This window comes from Neopelma chrysocephalum, unplaced genomic scaffold (genome assembly GCF_003984885.1).
Source record: "Neopelma chrysocephalum unplaced genomic scaffold, ASM398488v2 Primary Assembly neopelma1_97222, whole genome shotgun sequence".
NCBI classification, from domain to species: Eukaryota; Metazoa; Chordata; class Aves; order Passeriformes; family Pipridae; genus Neopelma; species Neopelma chrysocephalum.
This window is the reverse complement of record NW_020925863.1, coordinates 1181006-1194833: the sequence shown is the minus strand read 5'-3', so window position 1 is coordinate 1194833 and position 13828 is coordinate 1181006. Positions and strand designations below refer to the sequence as shown.

General features: G+C 40.3%; 1 protein-coding gene across 1 annotated transcript; it reads left to right on the top strand.

The window, feature by feature from the left end:
* Positions 1-94: 94 nt before the first annotated feature.
* On the top strand, positions 95-7033 carry ZNF281 (zinc finger protein 281). The gene is given in 3 exon segments (XM_027671913.1): positions 95-282; positions 284-5549; positions 6114-7033. Coding segments are annotated over 2 exon segments (2625 nt in total). The 5' UTR covers positions 95-132; the 3' UTR covers positions 2759-5549; positions 6114-7033.
* Positions 7034-13828: the final 6795 nt, after the last annotated feature.

Genomic DNA, 13828 nt, shown 5'->3' with positions numbered 1-13828 from the left:
CGGGCGGCGGCTGCGGGGCCGCCGCGGGAGCCGCCCGCTGAGCCAGCGCGGTCCGGCGGGCGGGCGGGCGCGGGCGGCGGGTCCCGCAGCCCCTCTGGGCCGCGCCTCCTCTCCGGCCCGCCTTCCCGGGGGATGAAACTCGGCAGCGGCTTCCTCGGCGGCGGCAAGAGGGCGGCGGCCATGGAGCCCACGTTCCCCCCCGGCATGGTGATGTTCAACCACCGCCTGCCCCCGGTCACCAGCTTCGCCCGGGCGGCCGCGCCCCCCCCGCCGGCCCAGCACCCCCCCGCAGTGCGTGTTACCTCCGGCCGCCGCCGCCGCTTCCTCCACGGCGGGCGAGCCCCCGGCGCCTCCGCCCCCGCAGGACGTGACTTTCAAGAAGGAGCCGGCGGGGGCTTTCCCCTCCGCGCCCTCCTCGCAGAGGAGCCCTTGGGGCTTTCTGCAGTCCCTGGTGAGCATCAAGCAAGAGAAGCCCAGCGAGCAGGAGGAGGAGGAGCAGCAGCCGCAGCACCATCACCACTACGGGGGGCTCTTCGGGGGAGCGGCCGAGGAGAGACCCCCCGGCCTGGGCGGCGGCAGCGGCGAAGGAGCCGGCCAGAGCGTGATCCAGGACCTCAGCCTTCTTCACCATCTGCACCAGCATCCCCACCGAGACCTTCTGCTGACCGGCAGAGGCGAGGGCGCCCCAGGGAGTGCGGGTGAGCCAAAGCACGACGCCCAGGTCAAGAAGGCAAAGAGGCCAAAGCCAGAAACTCAGGGAATCAAAGCCAAGCGGAAGCCAAGCGCTTCATCCAAACCCCCCCTGGTGGGAGATGGGGAAGGTGCCGTTGCGTCCCCCAGCCAGAAACCTCACGTCTGCGAACACTGCAGTGCTGCCTTCAGGAGTTCCTATCACTTACGCAGGCACGTGCTCATCCACACTGGGGAGAGGCCTTTCCAGTGCAGCCAGTGCAGCATGGGCTTCATCCAGAAGTACTTACTGCAGAGGCACGAGAAGATCCACAGTAGAGAGAAGCCTTTTGGGTGTGACCAGTGCAGTATGAAGTTCATCCAGAAGTACCACATGGAAAGACACAAGAGGACGCATAGTGGAGAAAAGCCATACAAATGTGACACTTGTCAGCAGTATTTTTCAAGGACTGATAGACTGTTGAAGCACAGAAGAACATGTGGTGAAGCCATAGGTAAAGCAGGGCCTGGAATGGAGCCTGGATCATCGAACAGCATGGGTAGCTTGGCTGCATTGTCTCAGGGAAATACAAGTTCCTCAAGGAGAAAAAGTAAAACGAAAAGTACATCCACTGAAAACAAAGGAAACAAGTGTAGCAGCAAAATAGCTGAATCTCAAGTTACAAGTAATGTGGCCATGCCAAGTTATGCAGTTGATATTCCTATTGTGTCTTCCAGTGGTGGTCTAGTTGGCACAGGCATAGAAGAACTTCAGAAAAAGGTGCCAAAATTGGTCTTGAAAAAAGCAAGCAGAAAACAGCCAGACAAAAATTACCTTAATTTTGTATCACCACTGCCAGATATTTTGGGACAAAAACCACTGTCTGGGAAACAGAGTGGCTCTCTGGGCCTAGTAGCCAATACCGGTGTAGAAACTATTGGCCTTCTCCAAAGTGCAGGTGGTAAACCGGGTCAAATAAGTAGCAATTACGATGATGCCATGCAGTTTTCCAAGAAAAGAAGATACTTACAAACTGCAAGCAGTAACAGTGCCTTTTCACTTAATGTTGGACACATGACTTCCCAGCAGTCCGTCATCCAGTCTCCAGGTGTTAGTGTTATGGATAACGAAGCTCCTTTATCTCTCATTGATTCAGCATCTTTAAATAGTGAAATAAAGTCTTGCCATGACAAGTCTGGTATTCCTGATGAAGTCTTACAGAGCCTTTTGGACCAGTATTCTCACAAATCAGAAGGCCAGAAAGAAGATCCTTTCAGTATAACTGAACAGCGTGTGGACTTGCACACCTCAGGAGAACATTCAGAGATGGTTCAGGAAGAAAACTTGAGCCCTAACTCTCAAACAGTTTCAAATGATAAGGCAAGCATGTTGCAAGAATACTCAAAATACCTCCAACAAGCCTTTGAAAGAACAACCAATAGCACTGGTTTTGCTTTTGGACCCAGTTTCCAATTTGTTAGCTTGTCTTCGACTCTCCATAACCACACTCTGTTTCCAGACAAACAGATATACACTACATCTCCACTTGAGTGTGGCTTCAGCCAATCCGTTACCTCAGTATTGCCAACTGCGTTGCCAAAACCTCCATTTGGGATGTTGCTTGGATCTCAGCCAGGCTTTTATTTGTCTGCTTTGGAGGCTTCGCATCAACAGTTGACTCCTTCTCAAGAGCTGGATGATCTCATTGATCCGCAGAAAAACTTAGAGACTTCGTCTAACTACCAGTCAGCATCTCAGAAACTGACTGGCCAGAAGGAACAGAAAAACTTAGAATCCTCAACGAGCTTTCAGATCCCATCTCAGGAGTTAACTAGCCAGATAGATCCTCAGAAGGACATAGAGCCTAGAGCAACCTACCAGATCGAGAACTTTGCACAAGCGTTTGGTTCTCAGTTTAAGTCGGGCAGCAGGGTGCCAATGACTTTTATCACTAACTCTAATGGAGAAGTGGACCATAGAGTAAGGACTTCAGTGTCAGATTTCTCAGGGTATACAAATATGATGTCTGATGTAAGTGAGCCATGTAGTACACGAGTAAAAACCCCAACCAGCCAGAGTTACAGGTAAGGTCCTGACTGACCAGGCTGTGGGGTCTTCTTAATGTAATTTGTTTTACTTTGACAACACTGCCATTGGAATGTTTCTACACGGTCCTATTAAGAATAATGTAACATGCCCTTTCAATGCAACTTTTCATATTTAGTTTATTTTATTAGTGTGATTTTTTTTTAGCTCTGTTTATTATGGTTTTTAATCAAAAATCAATAGTTTAAAATAGTGTTTTTGTTCACGTGACAATGTTTAGCAATCAAATTTACATTATGTAGATTGTCAGGGAATAGCCCAAAAGTTTAAAATGCAAAAAATTAACTTTTTTCCTAGGACTGGGGTTTATTCTAATTGCTTTACTCTCAGGAAAGTGTAATGAAGCATGGGAATTCTATGCACCGGTAGTGTATTGGAACTTCCAATTTACAGATGATGACAAATATATCTCAGCTTTTTGAGGAAGGGATCTATGACATTTCAAATTGCTGTCTTTTATGTCGGCTGATCTGAAAGAATTTTGCTACCTAAATCTTGTTGTTTTTAAACTACTCCTGTTCTTCCAGGTGATGCTCATTCCAGGCAGGTGGAGCAAATACTCTTGGGTCTGTAGGATGAGCCCAGCACGGTAGCTTTAATCTGAACAGTAATGTCCCCAGAACTTCTGCATGAGACTGTAATTCCGTAAAGAGATTCTGTTGACGCAAACCATGAGAACAAAGTGTGTGCATCTGGTTCATGTCATTAGAACCCCAACTTGAAACTACAGTCGTAATCCAGATAGGCTTTTGGGATACATTATTTATTATACATGGTTCAAAAAAGTCCATCTCTTGCTCTTCCCCTTTTTCATGTTCTTTTAGTATAAAAGGGTCCCTCTATTTTATTGTGTTCCTGGTTCCTCTGGACTTGGTCTTGGTGGTCCCCTCACCCTTTTCTTTCCCTTATTCCCTACTCACTCTCTCACCCCAACTTAATAGCTAGCATTTAAAAAGATTTACATTCCAGAAAGTGCATATCTTATGATGTGCTTTCTGATGTCTTAAGGCATCAGATGATGAGCAATGAACACCCACATGTTTTAGAACTATGTCGAGGTTTCCATGTACAATAAGAAATAATATACTCCCAATTGTACATACTAAGGCCCTTATCCTGCATCAGGATCAGCTAACACAGACCCCTGTGCCCTGCTGGGTACCAGTGGTGTCACTGAAGCTCTTTACAGAGAGAGGGGCTTGCAGCAGTTCATCATGGCAGGCTTTTAGGGCCTAAGGCTGCAATTCCATCAAAGGCTTCTGGTGATGACATCAACTACAAAAGTAGAACTTGAGTGGCTTGTTAATATCAACAGAACTTTTCTTTGGAATTATTGCCTTACTTTATGTATATTTTGTGGTACATTATTTATTATATGTGAATCCTGATTAATGCCTGTGGAGCCATGGAAACCTGCTAGAAATACTGGTGGCCATTCAAAGCTGCTGAAAGGCAGTGGCACTGCTCTAAACCACTTTTTGCAAATGTATTTTTTAATTAGTTTTTTAATGTAATTTTGGTGATGTTTATGATGATGGTTTTTTATGTACTCTTGGTGATGTTTCAGTCTTACGTACTTTTCTGTTGTCAGGAAGGTACCAGTGGTTGTTTGCAGTCTTATTGTGTAATCAGCCTATTACAGGCTTCCATGTATAATAAAGTTATTAACATTGTGCAAGTGTAAAACACTTCTGGTTATGAAAGTGGTGTATTATTAAAGGAATTGTTACAAAAATCCTGGGTAATTTCTCCTGTTGTCCCTCACCACTAAGAATTGAAACCTGAGCCCACTCGTGATCTCTTTAATAGTAAGTGTCTTTTTTTTTTCCCCCTCACTAATCTAGAGTTTGTTCTCATAGAGTCCGTGTAACTCCATTAACTTTTTATTTATACTTGATTCTGTATTTCATGCTATTTCAGTTTTAATAAGCAAACAACAACTGTTCTTTACTCACAGAACCCAGCCGGTCATCGGGGATGGAATAGTCCGTAACCACTGTGTTGGCTTTTTGAGTACCTTTTCTTTTGTTTTACAGAGGTTATAATTTACGTTCTTTATATTGTGTGTAGTAGAAGTTGCATATGTATTGTTCTGGCTGTTTGCTTTAACTTAATAAAACCCATTATTCACAAAATCATTAAGGTATCACTTCTATTATCCAGTCACACTTGAGAACCTATTAGGGAAACATTAGGAGATTAAATTTTGAGAAGGAATAATATAACTTACTGGCATGTTTTCAGCTTATTCTTTTCAGTTTCCTTTTGAGTCAGATAATCTGAATGTGCTATTTTAGAAACCAGGACTCTGGTTTTCTCTCATACCTTTAGCTTAGCAAAACTGAACAAATTTCCTGAAGTTAAAATGTTCATACAGCCTCATCTTTTCAAATCTGTAGTTTTGGTTAAAAAATACCTAAATTGCATATTGTTAACTTCAAGACATTTTATAATTGCGGGAAATTTAGAATGACACATATGTAATATAATTCATTCAAGGTAAAGATTGTAGAAGGTTCCCTGTCTGCTTTTTGGGGGAGGGTTTTTGGTTGTGGTTCCTCTCCCCCCCCCATGCTAACTTGTGCATTCTAAAATGCCCAGTAAAAATAGTACCGTAGCAAAATAGTTAAAAGCATTTTAGATAATCTGAAGATAGTTTGTGGATTTACTTAATCTGTATTTTTCCTCAACTTTGCATGTGAATTTGAATCAAGACAATGACATAGATGAAAGAAATGCTTGGCATGTTGAAAAATGGCAAAAACTTTACGAGGTAAGCATGGAATAATGTCTAATATTCAGAACATTGCTAAGAATCATTTTAAAAAATCTGATGGAAACAGTGGAATTTTGCACAGTTTAGCGGTCATTCAAAAATGTTTCTAAATAGAGCAAAATGAATTATTTTCCTACTTCAATATGGAGTTCAGTTTTTTTTCCCTTGAAATAATGAAGGTTAAGGAAATGTTAAAATTGCGTAGAAATCGGGGTATGGCTTTGCCTGTTACATATTAGAAAACTACATGGTAAGTAGTAGTTAACCCACATGAACTAAAATGTTATTTAGGGATGTGACAGTGAGAGATGGAAAGGGAAAGCAAAATGGCTCTTTATTTCAAGGTTTGTTTTTTGTTGTTTCTAAAGAAATTATAGGAGTGGAACGATAACCTGGTTCCTACCACTAACAGGATTGCAAAGAAGAATTGATAATACGTGATGATAGAAAATTGTGCATAAACTGTTACACTTCCTCTTTCAGTAACTCACATAACGTGTTTTTGCTTTGGAAAAAGTGCATTATGGTACCTTGAATTGTGAATGCATCTCTGTGTCCCAGGCCACTGAAAGTGCATGTCTGACCCACCTGCAGATGATATAGAAGAACTAAGTAAAATTTGTCTTAGCTCCTGAATTACTTAAATTGGATACAGACTTGTGGGTGAAACGTTAGAGTAACAAACTGAAATGAAAGCAGGATGAAAAAAAGTGAAAGCAGAATGGTGTGAAGGGTGGTTGCAATTTCAGATTCATGGCCTACTAATGAAGAAAAGCTGCCTGATGCCTCATTGAGCCCTTGAGAAGATATTGGAATAATTCAATGTATTCTCTTAGTGGTTTTTGTTGTTTCAATTGTTTGGTCTTTCCCCACCCCCAGTATTATATGCTTGATAACAGTGTAATTGTCTGAATGATGCTTCTGCTGTTTTTTTCCCCACCAACTAGAAATCAGCCTTGTTCATGTCGAGTTGCTGTTGTGACTGTGGAAATGTTTGTTATACCCAAGAAGATACTTGTGACAATGTTTAAGTTACTAACTCCATGTTCTAGCCTGTGTCCACGGGAATCAGGTCACTTTAAAATGAAAGATACTGTTTACAGCCCCTGCTGATTACCAGCTTTAAACATTTGAGCTGTAATTTTCCAGGCTCTGTCTGTCTCATGCTCTATGCACTATCTCTGGGAAACTTCTGCAAAAATTGCTCACATATTTCCTAAAATTAGATTAAGGAAGAAAACTTTCTTATTCCACTGGTGTTTTCATCCCATGCTTCTTCAAAACCAAATTAGAATCATCTCCCCACAAGCTAGGACTCTGGACTAGGTTGGTGGATATCCCTTGTTGAATCACTGTTCTTGAAACCTGATAAAAATTAAAAGTTTTTGAAAATGCTTTTACATTCAGAGATTTGAAAGTTTGGCAGCTCTGTCTCCGAAGATGACCCCTCCAGGATAACAGTCAGGCTGTTACAATCATTGAGTGTGTTAGTCCATGTGACAGTCTTCAGTGTGTGTACATGGGTGCATGTGTTGCATGTTCTTAGATTGGAATCTGTTTTCTCACTGGTTATATGAACTGTAGTGTCTTTTAATATTCTTCTCAAGTGATTTTTGTGCAATTTTTTGTTTGTACAAAGACTTAGGAAAATATGGTTTAGTATTGTACACAGCATTTGGAACACAGGGTATATACCCTGCTTAGCAAATGAGCAACTGTTGTACACTTTGTTGTCTACGCTGTTAGAAACATATTTCTCGTGTAACCCGGGTAGTTAAACCCCAGGTTTATTTCAGTGTTGTTTGCTTTCTCACACGTTAGAAAAGAAAACAAATATATTTTGCCATATCCATATACTGATATTCTAGTATGATGGAGTTTGTAGATATACATTTACCTTTGGATGCCCAGTTTCCTTTTGATACCTCTGACCTGAAGGTGTAGGTGCTGACATTTCATCTCTCTGACACTGATTGTAGTTGAGTTCCTTGGTATAAGATCTCTGGGTTACAAACAGCAAGGCGGTGTTGCTTAGATAAAATTCTCTGTCATCGTGTTATCAGTCTGTTGTAATGTACATTCAGGGTGGGGTGAATTGAGGATTAAAGAGAAGATTTGGTTCTGGCTTTTTTTTTAAACTTTCACAATCTTTATAGTAATGCAGATTTTTGTATATAGCATACTACTATATCTTCATATTAATGCTTCTCAATATTTTGCTTTTAATAAATTTCCAGTGGATTTGGTAATTTTAAACCCAAGGCTGTCCTAAGTAGTGGTAGGATGTTACACTAGAAAGACGTCTGTCTGCTTGGCAACCTGCTCTGAAATTTGATAAAATATTATATAGCCAGACTCAAAATGAAGAAAGAATTAAGAACTAATTTAAGAATATATTTCTTTGATTATTTTAATATACTCCGCCTTACCTTAAAATGTATTTTAAATAGTCTCTTATTTAGTGCTACAACTATCAAAACATTCTGTGAGGTAATGAGGCATATAATGGTCACTATGTAAGATCTGCAACAAGCACCACATATTCTGTAGTAGCTCATGTGCCACTTTTGATCCTAAAACCTGCTTTATCTAAAACTAGGTTCTTACCATTCAGAATATTCCTGTGTCTTGTTCAGAAGGAACCCTTTACTTTGTGCTGTTGGCAAAGGAGATTTCATTTTGATTTTTTTTCTCAAAGGCCAAAAGACTGGTTGCTTTTTCATCTTACAATTTCTCCTTACAGTGTGTACTCCTCTGTGTGCTCATACTCTGTCCCCAGTGGAAAGGTCTTGACTGGGAGATGATTGTTTATGTGGCTGGAGATTATGTCAGTGATGGTAAGGATGGTTCAGTCTACTCAAACATTCTGAATACTATACTTGTTTTCTGGTGGGGGGGAAAATGGCTCACAGGTGGGATGTTTTTGCATGCTGTTACATTCTGAGAGGAGTGGGAATAAAACCTGTTTAGAGTAGAATTTACAAAGAAATCCATGTGCAGCTTGTTGAGTGGCAGGGTTTAGAATCAATTTGGTTTCCTTTCCCGGTAACGAGGAAATATATAGATGTGTAATAAAATATCTTGCATATTTTTCTGAGGTGCTTTAAATTCTGATGGGTAAAATATACCAGCGGAACTTCTTATCTCTTAAACAAAATGATCTCTAGAATGAAAAATATGTTGTCTTGGAAGCTGCTTGGTCATACTGGACAATGAGACTAATAAGGATTAGCTTCTTCAGCTGAGGAGGGCACTGATATTGTGTTAGCTCTCTGCTTGGAATTCGGTCAGGTTGGTGGTAACACATTTACTTGTAGAAGCTCCTGGCCCCATCCTGTCTGAAGGGGCAGAAGGCAATCACACAGTCTTGGCAGAGAGAGCATGGCCTGCCTTTTGCAGCTGGGCTGTGGCCAAGGATTTGGAAGTTCGAGAGACAGTGCAGCAAGCTCCATATCTTAGAACACCTGGGGTTTTTTGGAAGACCTGGCATTTCCGAGTATTGATTCACTATGTGAAAATGAAATGCAGAGATCTGTGCCAAAATTCTGCTATCTTGGGTTTGGCCAGAGGGCTGAATAACCCCAGTGTTATTCACTAGTAGTCAATAGAGATGTGTCACTAAAACTATTCAACCTGTTTAGCTTAAGGAATTTTATGAAAGCTAGGTCAGATGATATCATGAACTAGGAACACCAAACCCTGTAACTGAACATGTACACTTGGTGTTCTTAGTGCAGTCTGTTTGAAATCTGTATGAAATGTGTAGGTGATTTAAAAGTTTAGTTTCTGAGCATTCTTAATTAAAACTTCTTTCCAGGTTTGCTTCTCTGATAGTAATTTCATATTAGTCTGGATACATGAGAGTTAAACTAATTACTCATCTTGAGATCTTGGAACTTGGATTTTTTTTTTGAGAGAAGGTAATAATTTTTGTGCAGATACATTAAATTTGATTATTTATTTTGGAGCTGAGACACTTTAGAGTAAAAGTAGTTTCATATTTTGTTTTTATGTGGTTTGGGAAATTGTACTTCACACATGTTATCTTAAGAGTGGATCGCAAGGGGAATAAGACTGCTGAAATCATTGGTTTTTACAATTTTTAACACCATATTCTGATGCTTGCGTGTTTTGTTCTTCTCACAATGAAGCTAAATTAAAATCTCTGAGAAAGAGGTCCCTCTAATATAGCGTAATGAAGTCTTTAAATGGGTACAGTTGTAGGTCATCGTGAATAGGAATGCAGTGACCTTTGTCTTGACAATGAAGCTGACACAAGCTTCTCAATGAGCTGTTTTTTTTTTTATTATTTCTCCGCCAGAAAGGACACAAATAAAACAGAAGATCCCCTTCTCCCATCAGTGAACAAAATCAAAAGACTAGAAAATGTATTGTAATTTGTCAGTTTGCAAAATCTAGAAATAACACGAACTTCTCTCTCAGTATAGATACTGCTACAGGAATGATTTGTGGCAAGGAGTTGGGGAAAGAAGGAAAGTCTACTTGACTGGCCATATGACTGGTAAAGGGCCTTCTGGTTTCTTAAGATACTTTGTAATAGTCTGTTTTGATTTTGGGATACACAGCAGCAAGGCATTCAAAATTACTTGTAGCTACTTATAGTTTGGAATCTAGAAAAATCACAAATCTTTGTGTCATTGATTTTCCACTTACTTTTGCAGTACATTGCAGGCTTGCAATGTACTGAAATCTAGGAAGGCTTGAATTTCTCGGTGGCCTGTATAAAAAAGCAAAGTGTTTTGCAGAAAGCAGATAAATGCTGTGGCTGTTTCCTACTGGGGAGACACTGTTGCTTTATCCAACTTCAGCAGAGGTTTTTGAATTGCAGTGCTCAGCAATTTTCTTCAACCGTAGAGAATCATCTGTCATTCTTAGAGAATGGCATTACCTCTAGTTGAGGACTTTCTCAAGGTTTCAGCAATGTTGATCTGAATTGTGCTCTCTCTTGTAGAGGAGAGGCCTGTGTAGCAGAGCAAACTCTGAAGTGTGCAGTCAAGGTAATGAATGGAGATTGGTTTCTTTTTTAAGAAGTCATATATATAGAACTGATTCTCTATGATCAAATAGTGATTTTATTTATTTTTAGCTAAGGACCTGACTACATGTTTTTTTCAAGAGCAGGTTGATGATGATGAATACTATTCCCATAAGGCCACAGCCTGAGTGAGTACCTGAAACAGGTATTTTTATTGAGAGTGTCCCTCTCTGAGAATACGCTTCATCAAAAGGAAAATGAGAAAGAAAGGAAAAGTTTAGAGTACGCACATGTTATTTCAGAGCTATGTGAACTGGAAGAGTGAAACAGCAGTTACCACACAATACACCAATACCGTATAAATGGATCTAGCGGACAGTGAGAAGTGACTGTAATAGGTGAAAATACAAGGGTGTGTGGAACAATGTGTTAACGGTTAGAAACATTTAAGTTGTTCCTTTCTGTAAATGAGAAGACTTACTCATAAATCTTACTTTATAAGCTGGGACATGACTAATTTGATACCAGAGCCTTTTATTTTTGCAACTTCATGTCAAATCTTCTGAGGGATGGAAAGTGGAAACATTGATTTTCTTTTTCCAGGGGAAAAAGTGTGCTGATGAGTGAGGTAAATTCTTAATGAAGATTAAATGCTATGCAGTTTCTGCACATTCTGACAAACCAGTAATTTCTACTTATTTATCTTAATGTGCTAATATAAAACAAAAACTGCCATGCCTGGTGTTTAGCAGGCTGAAGTGGGCTGATGGCAATCTCATGAAGTTCAGCATAGTGAAATGCTCAGTCCTGCACCTGTGGAGGAATAATCCTATGCATCAGTACATGCTGGGGGCCAACTGGTTAGAAAGCAGCTTTGCTGAAAGGGACTTTGGGGTCCTGGTGGACAACAGGCTGTCCAAGAGCCAGCAATGTGTCCTTGTGGCAAAAAAGGCAAACATTATCCTGGGATGCATCAGGGGGAGCATGACCAGTGGTCAAGGAAGGCATCCTAATTCACTCAGTACTGGTGAGGCCATGTCCGGGGCTTTCCAGTACAACAGACAGGCAGACTGACTGATGTGAGTCCAGCAGCACCACAAAGATGATTAAGCACCTGGATTCTCTTTCATAGTAGGAGAGGCTGAGAAAGCTGTGTGTTCAGCCTGGAGAAAACAAGGCTCAGGAGGATCTCATTCATGGGAGATCAATTCTCCATCAATTTCTCCACTACTTCAGGAAAAAGAATGAGGGATCCAGACTCTTTGCAGTAGTACCCACTGCCAGGACAAGAGGCAGTGGCCACAAAACACACGAAATTTCATTTGAGCACAAGAAAACACTTTTATTGAGGGGGTTGTCAAGCACACGAATAAGTTGCCAGAGAGGCTGTGGAGTTTCTCTCTGCGGAGATACTCAAAGCCCAGCTGCATGTGGTCCAGGACAGGCTGCTGTCGTTGACCTGGCTGGAGTAAGAGGTTTGGACAAAATGAAGTCAGGAGCTCCTTTCCAACGTCAACAATTCTGTGATTCTCTGTAGCTTTGTTTGGCCGGTGGTCTGTGCCAAATGGCAATGACAGGTTTTATGCTGAAGAAGACAGTATGTGTCTCTAGGAAGTAGTACAATGGTGTGTCTGAAAGTGCATTGTTTAATGGAACAAACGGGCTAGAGAATTCAGGATGTTGCTGGGAATCCTATCATGATGCAGTGTTAAGCAGTTAAATGTTTCAGCTGTCTAGTTTGGACACTCAAGTCTGCATTAACTTGCAGGCATTTTCCATGACAAGCCTTCCTTAGTCTTTTATTAAAGATTAAGAAGAAAAGCTAGTCAAAGCACTGTGAAATAGGTTTTTTAGCTGTTTATATTACATACAATATAAAATGTTATATAAAATATATAATATATATTTTTTGTTTGTTTCCTTATGTTTTATTAACTTTCCTTCTTTCATTTCTTGTCAACATCTTATTAGATGTTAAGAAAACATCTAACTGCTGCTAATTTACATGATTTGGGAGATAATAAATGCTTTTTCCCTCTTCTCCCCCAAAGTTAGCTTAAATGGCCTGACTTGAAGCTGCTCTTGTTCAGAGCTCATGCAGAGCAAAGCAGGGAGGATGCAGCTTCTGATTTTGGTTCAGACTTTGACTTGAAATCTTTCTACTGGAGAAAGGCAGGCACAGAGCATTATCTTATCAGTCTGTTGATAAGTCTTAACAGCATTAGGCTGTTTCAGGCATTGCTGTTAGCTCTTGTTCTGGTCACGGGCTCAGTTGTTGCAAAAGATTGTCTTGACTGGTTGAGCCAGATTTTTTTTTTTTTTTTTGTTAACAGAAAGCAAAAAATGATTAAAAGGGATGGGGATTAAAATGTATATAGTGAATGGATGACAGCAGGAACATAAGTTTTGTATTCCAGATGTTTTTCAAAGATTAATCAAAGCTGGATATTATGGCAATGTAATTTGGGTCGTCTTTGGTGGGGCTGATCTGGCTGTTTCTCTGGATCAGGGCAGTAGTGCTAAATGATGTTGCAGTGAATCCTGGACTTCCATGTGGTGATAGTTGTCAATTATAATGGAAAGTTTCATAATTTTCAGATACCTATTGTAGATCTAGTTTTAAGTAACGGCTTTTAACAGAGGTCAGCATTTTTCTGGCATACTTGCAATAGGCCTTTCATTTCTCTGCCCTATGGTTCTTTTGTTTGTTAGACTTGATTTCATCACAGACCTTGGGTTTTATCAGTGGGTGTTTGGACAAACTCAATATTTCCATCTTCAACTTTTCTGGCTTCTATAAACAGTAAGTCTTCGTTGGTTTATGCTTACAGATATACTTTTTCATGCTTTTAAAACTCTCTTCCTGCATGGTCTGTGTGTACTTAGTTTGTTAAATATATATAATATAAATGCAGTAAAAATTTCTGTGAAAATCCCTGGTTTTCTGAGATGTTGCAATAGAAAGATGTTATATTTTTTTAAAGGGCTGGACTAATGTTCCTCTAAAGTGTTAAAGAATATTATTCTCTTTGACATGCAAAGGTATATTATTGCTAAACACTGTGATTATTGTTTTTTATGAAACTTTTCGCTCTAATAATGCGAAAAGACAGCCCTTTATTCATGTGTGTCAGTCTTACTGATAGTTACTGAACTTAGAGTGTTTTCCAGAAAATATTTAACAACTAACTTCAGGACAAAATTATGGCTTCAAGTTATAATCTTTATGTTCTTATACAGTTATTTTCTGTATATATTTTTCCTATTTGTGTTTTGTTTT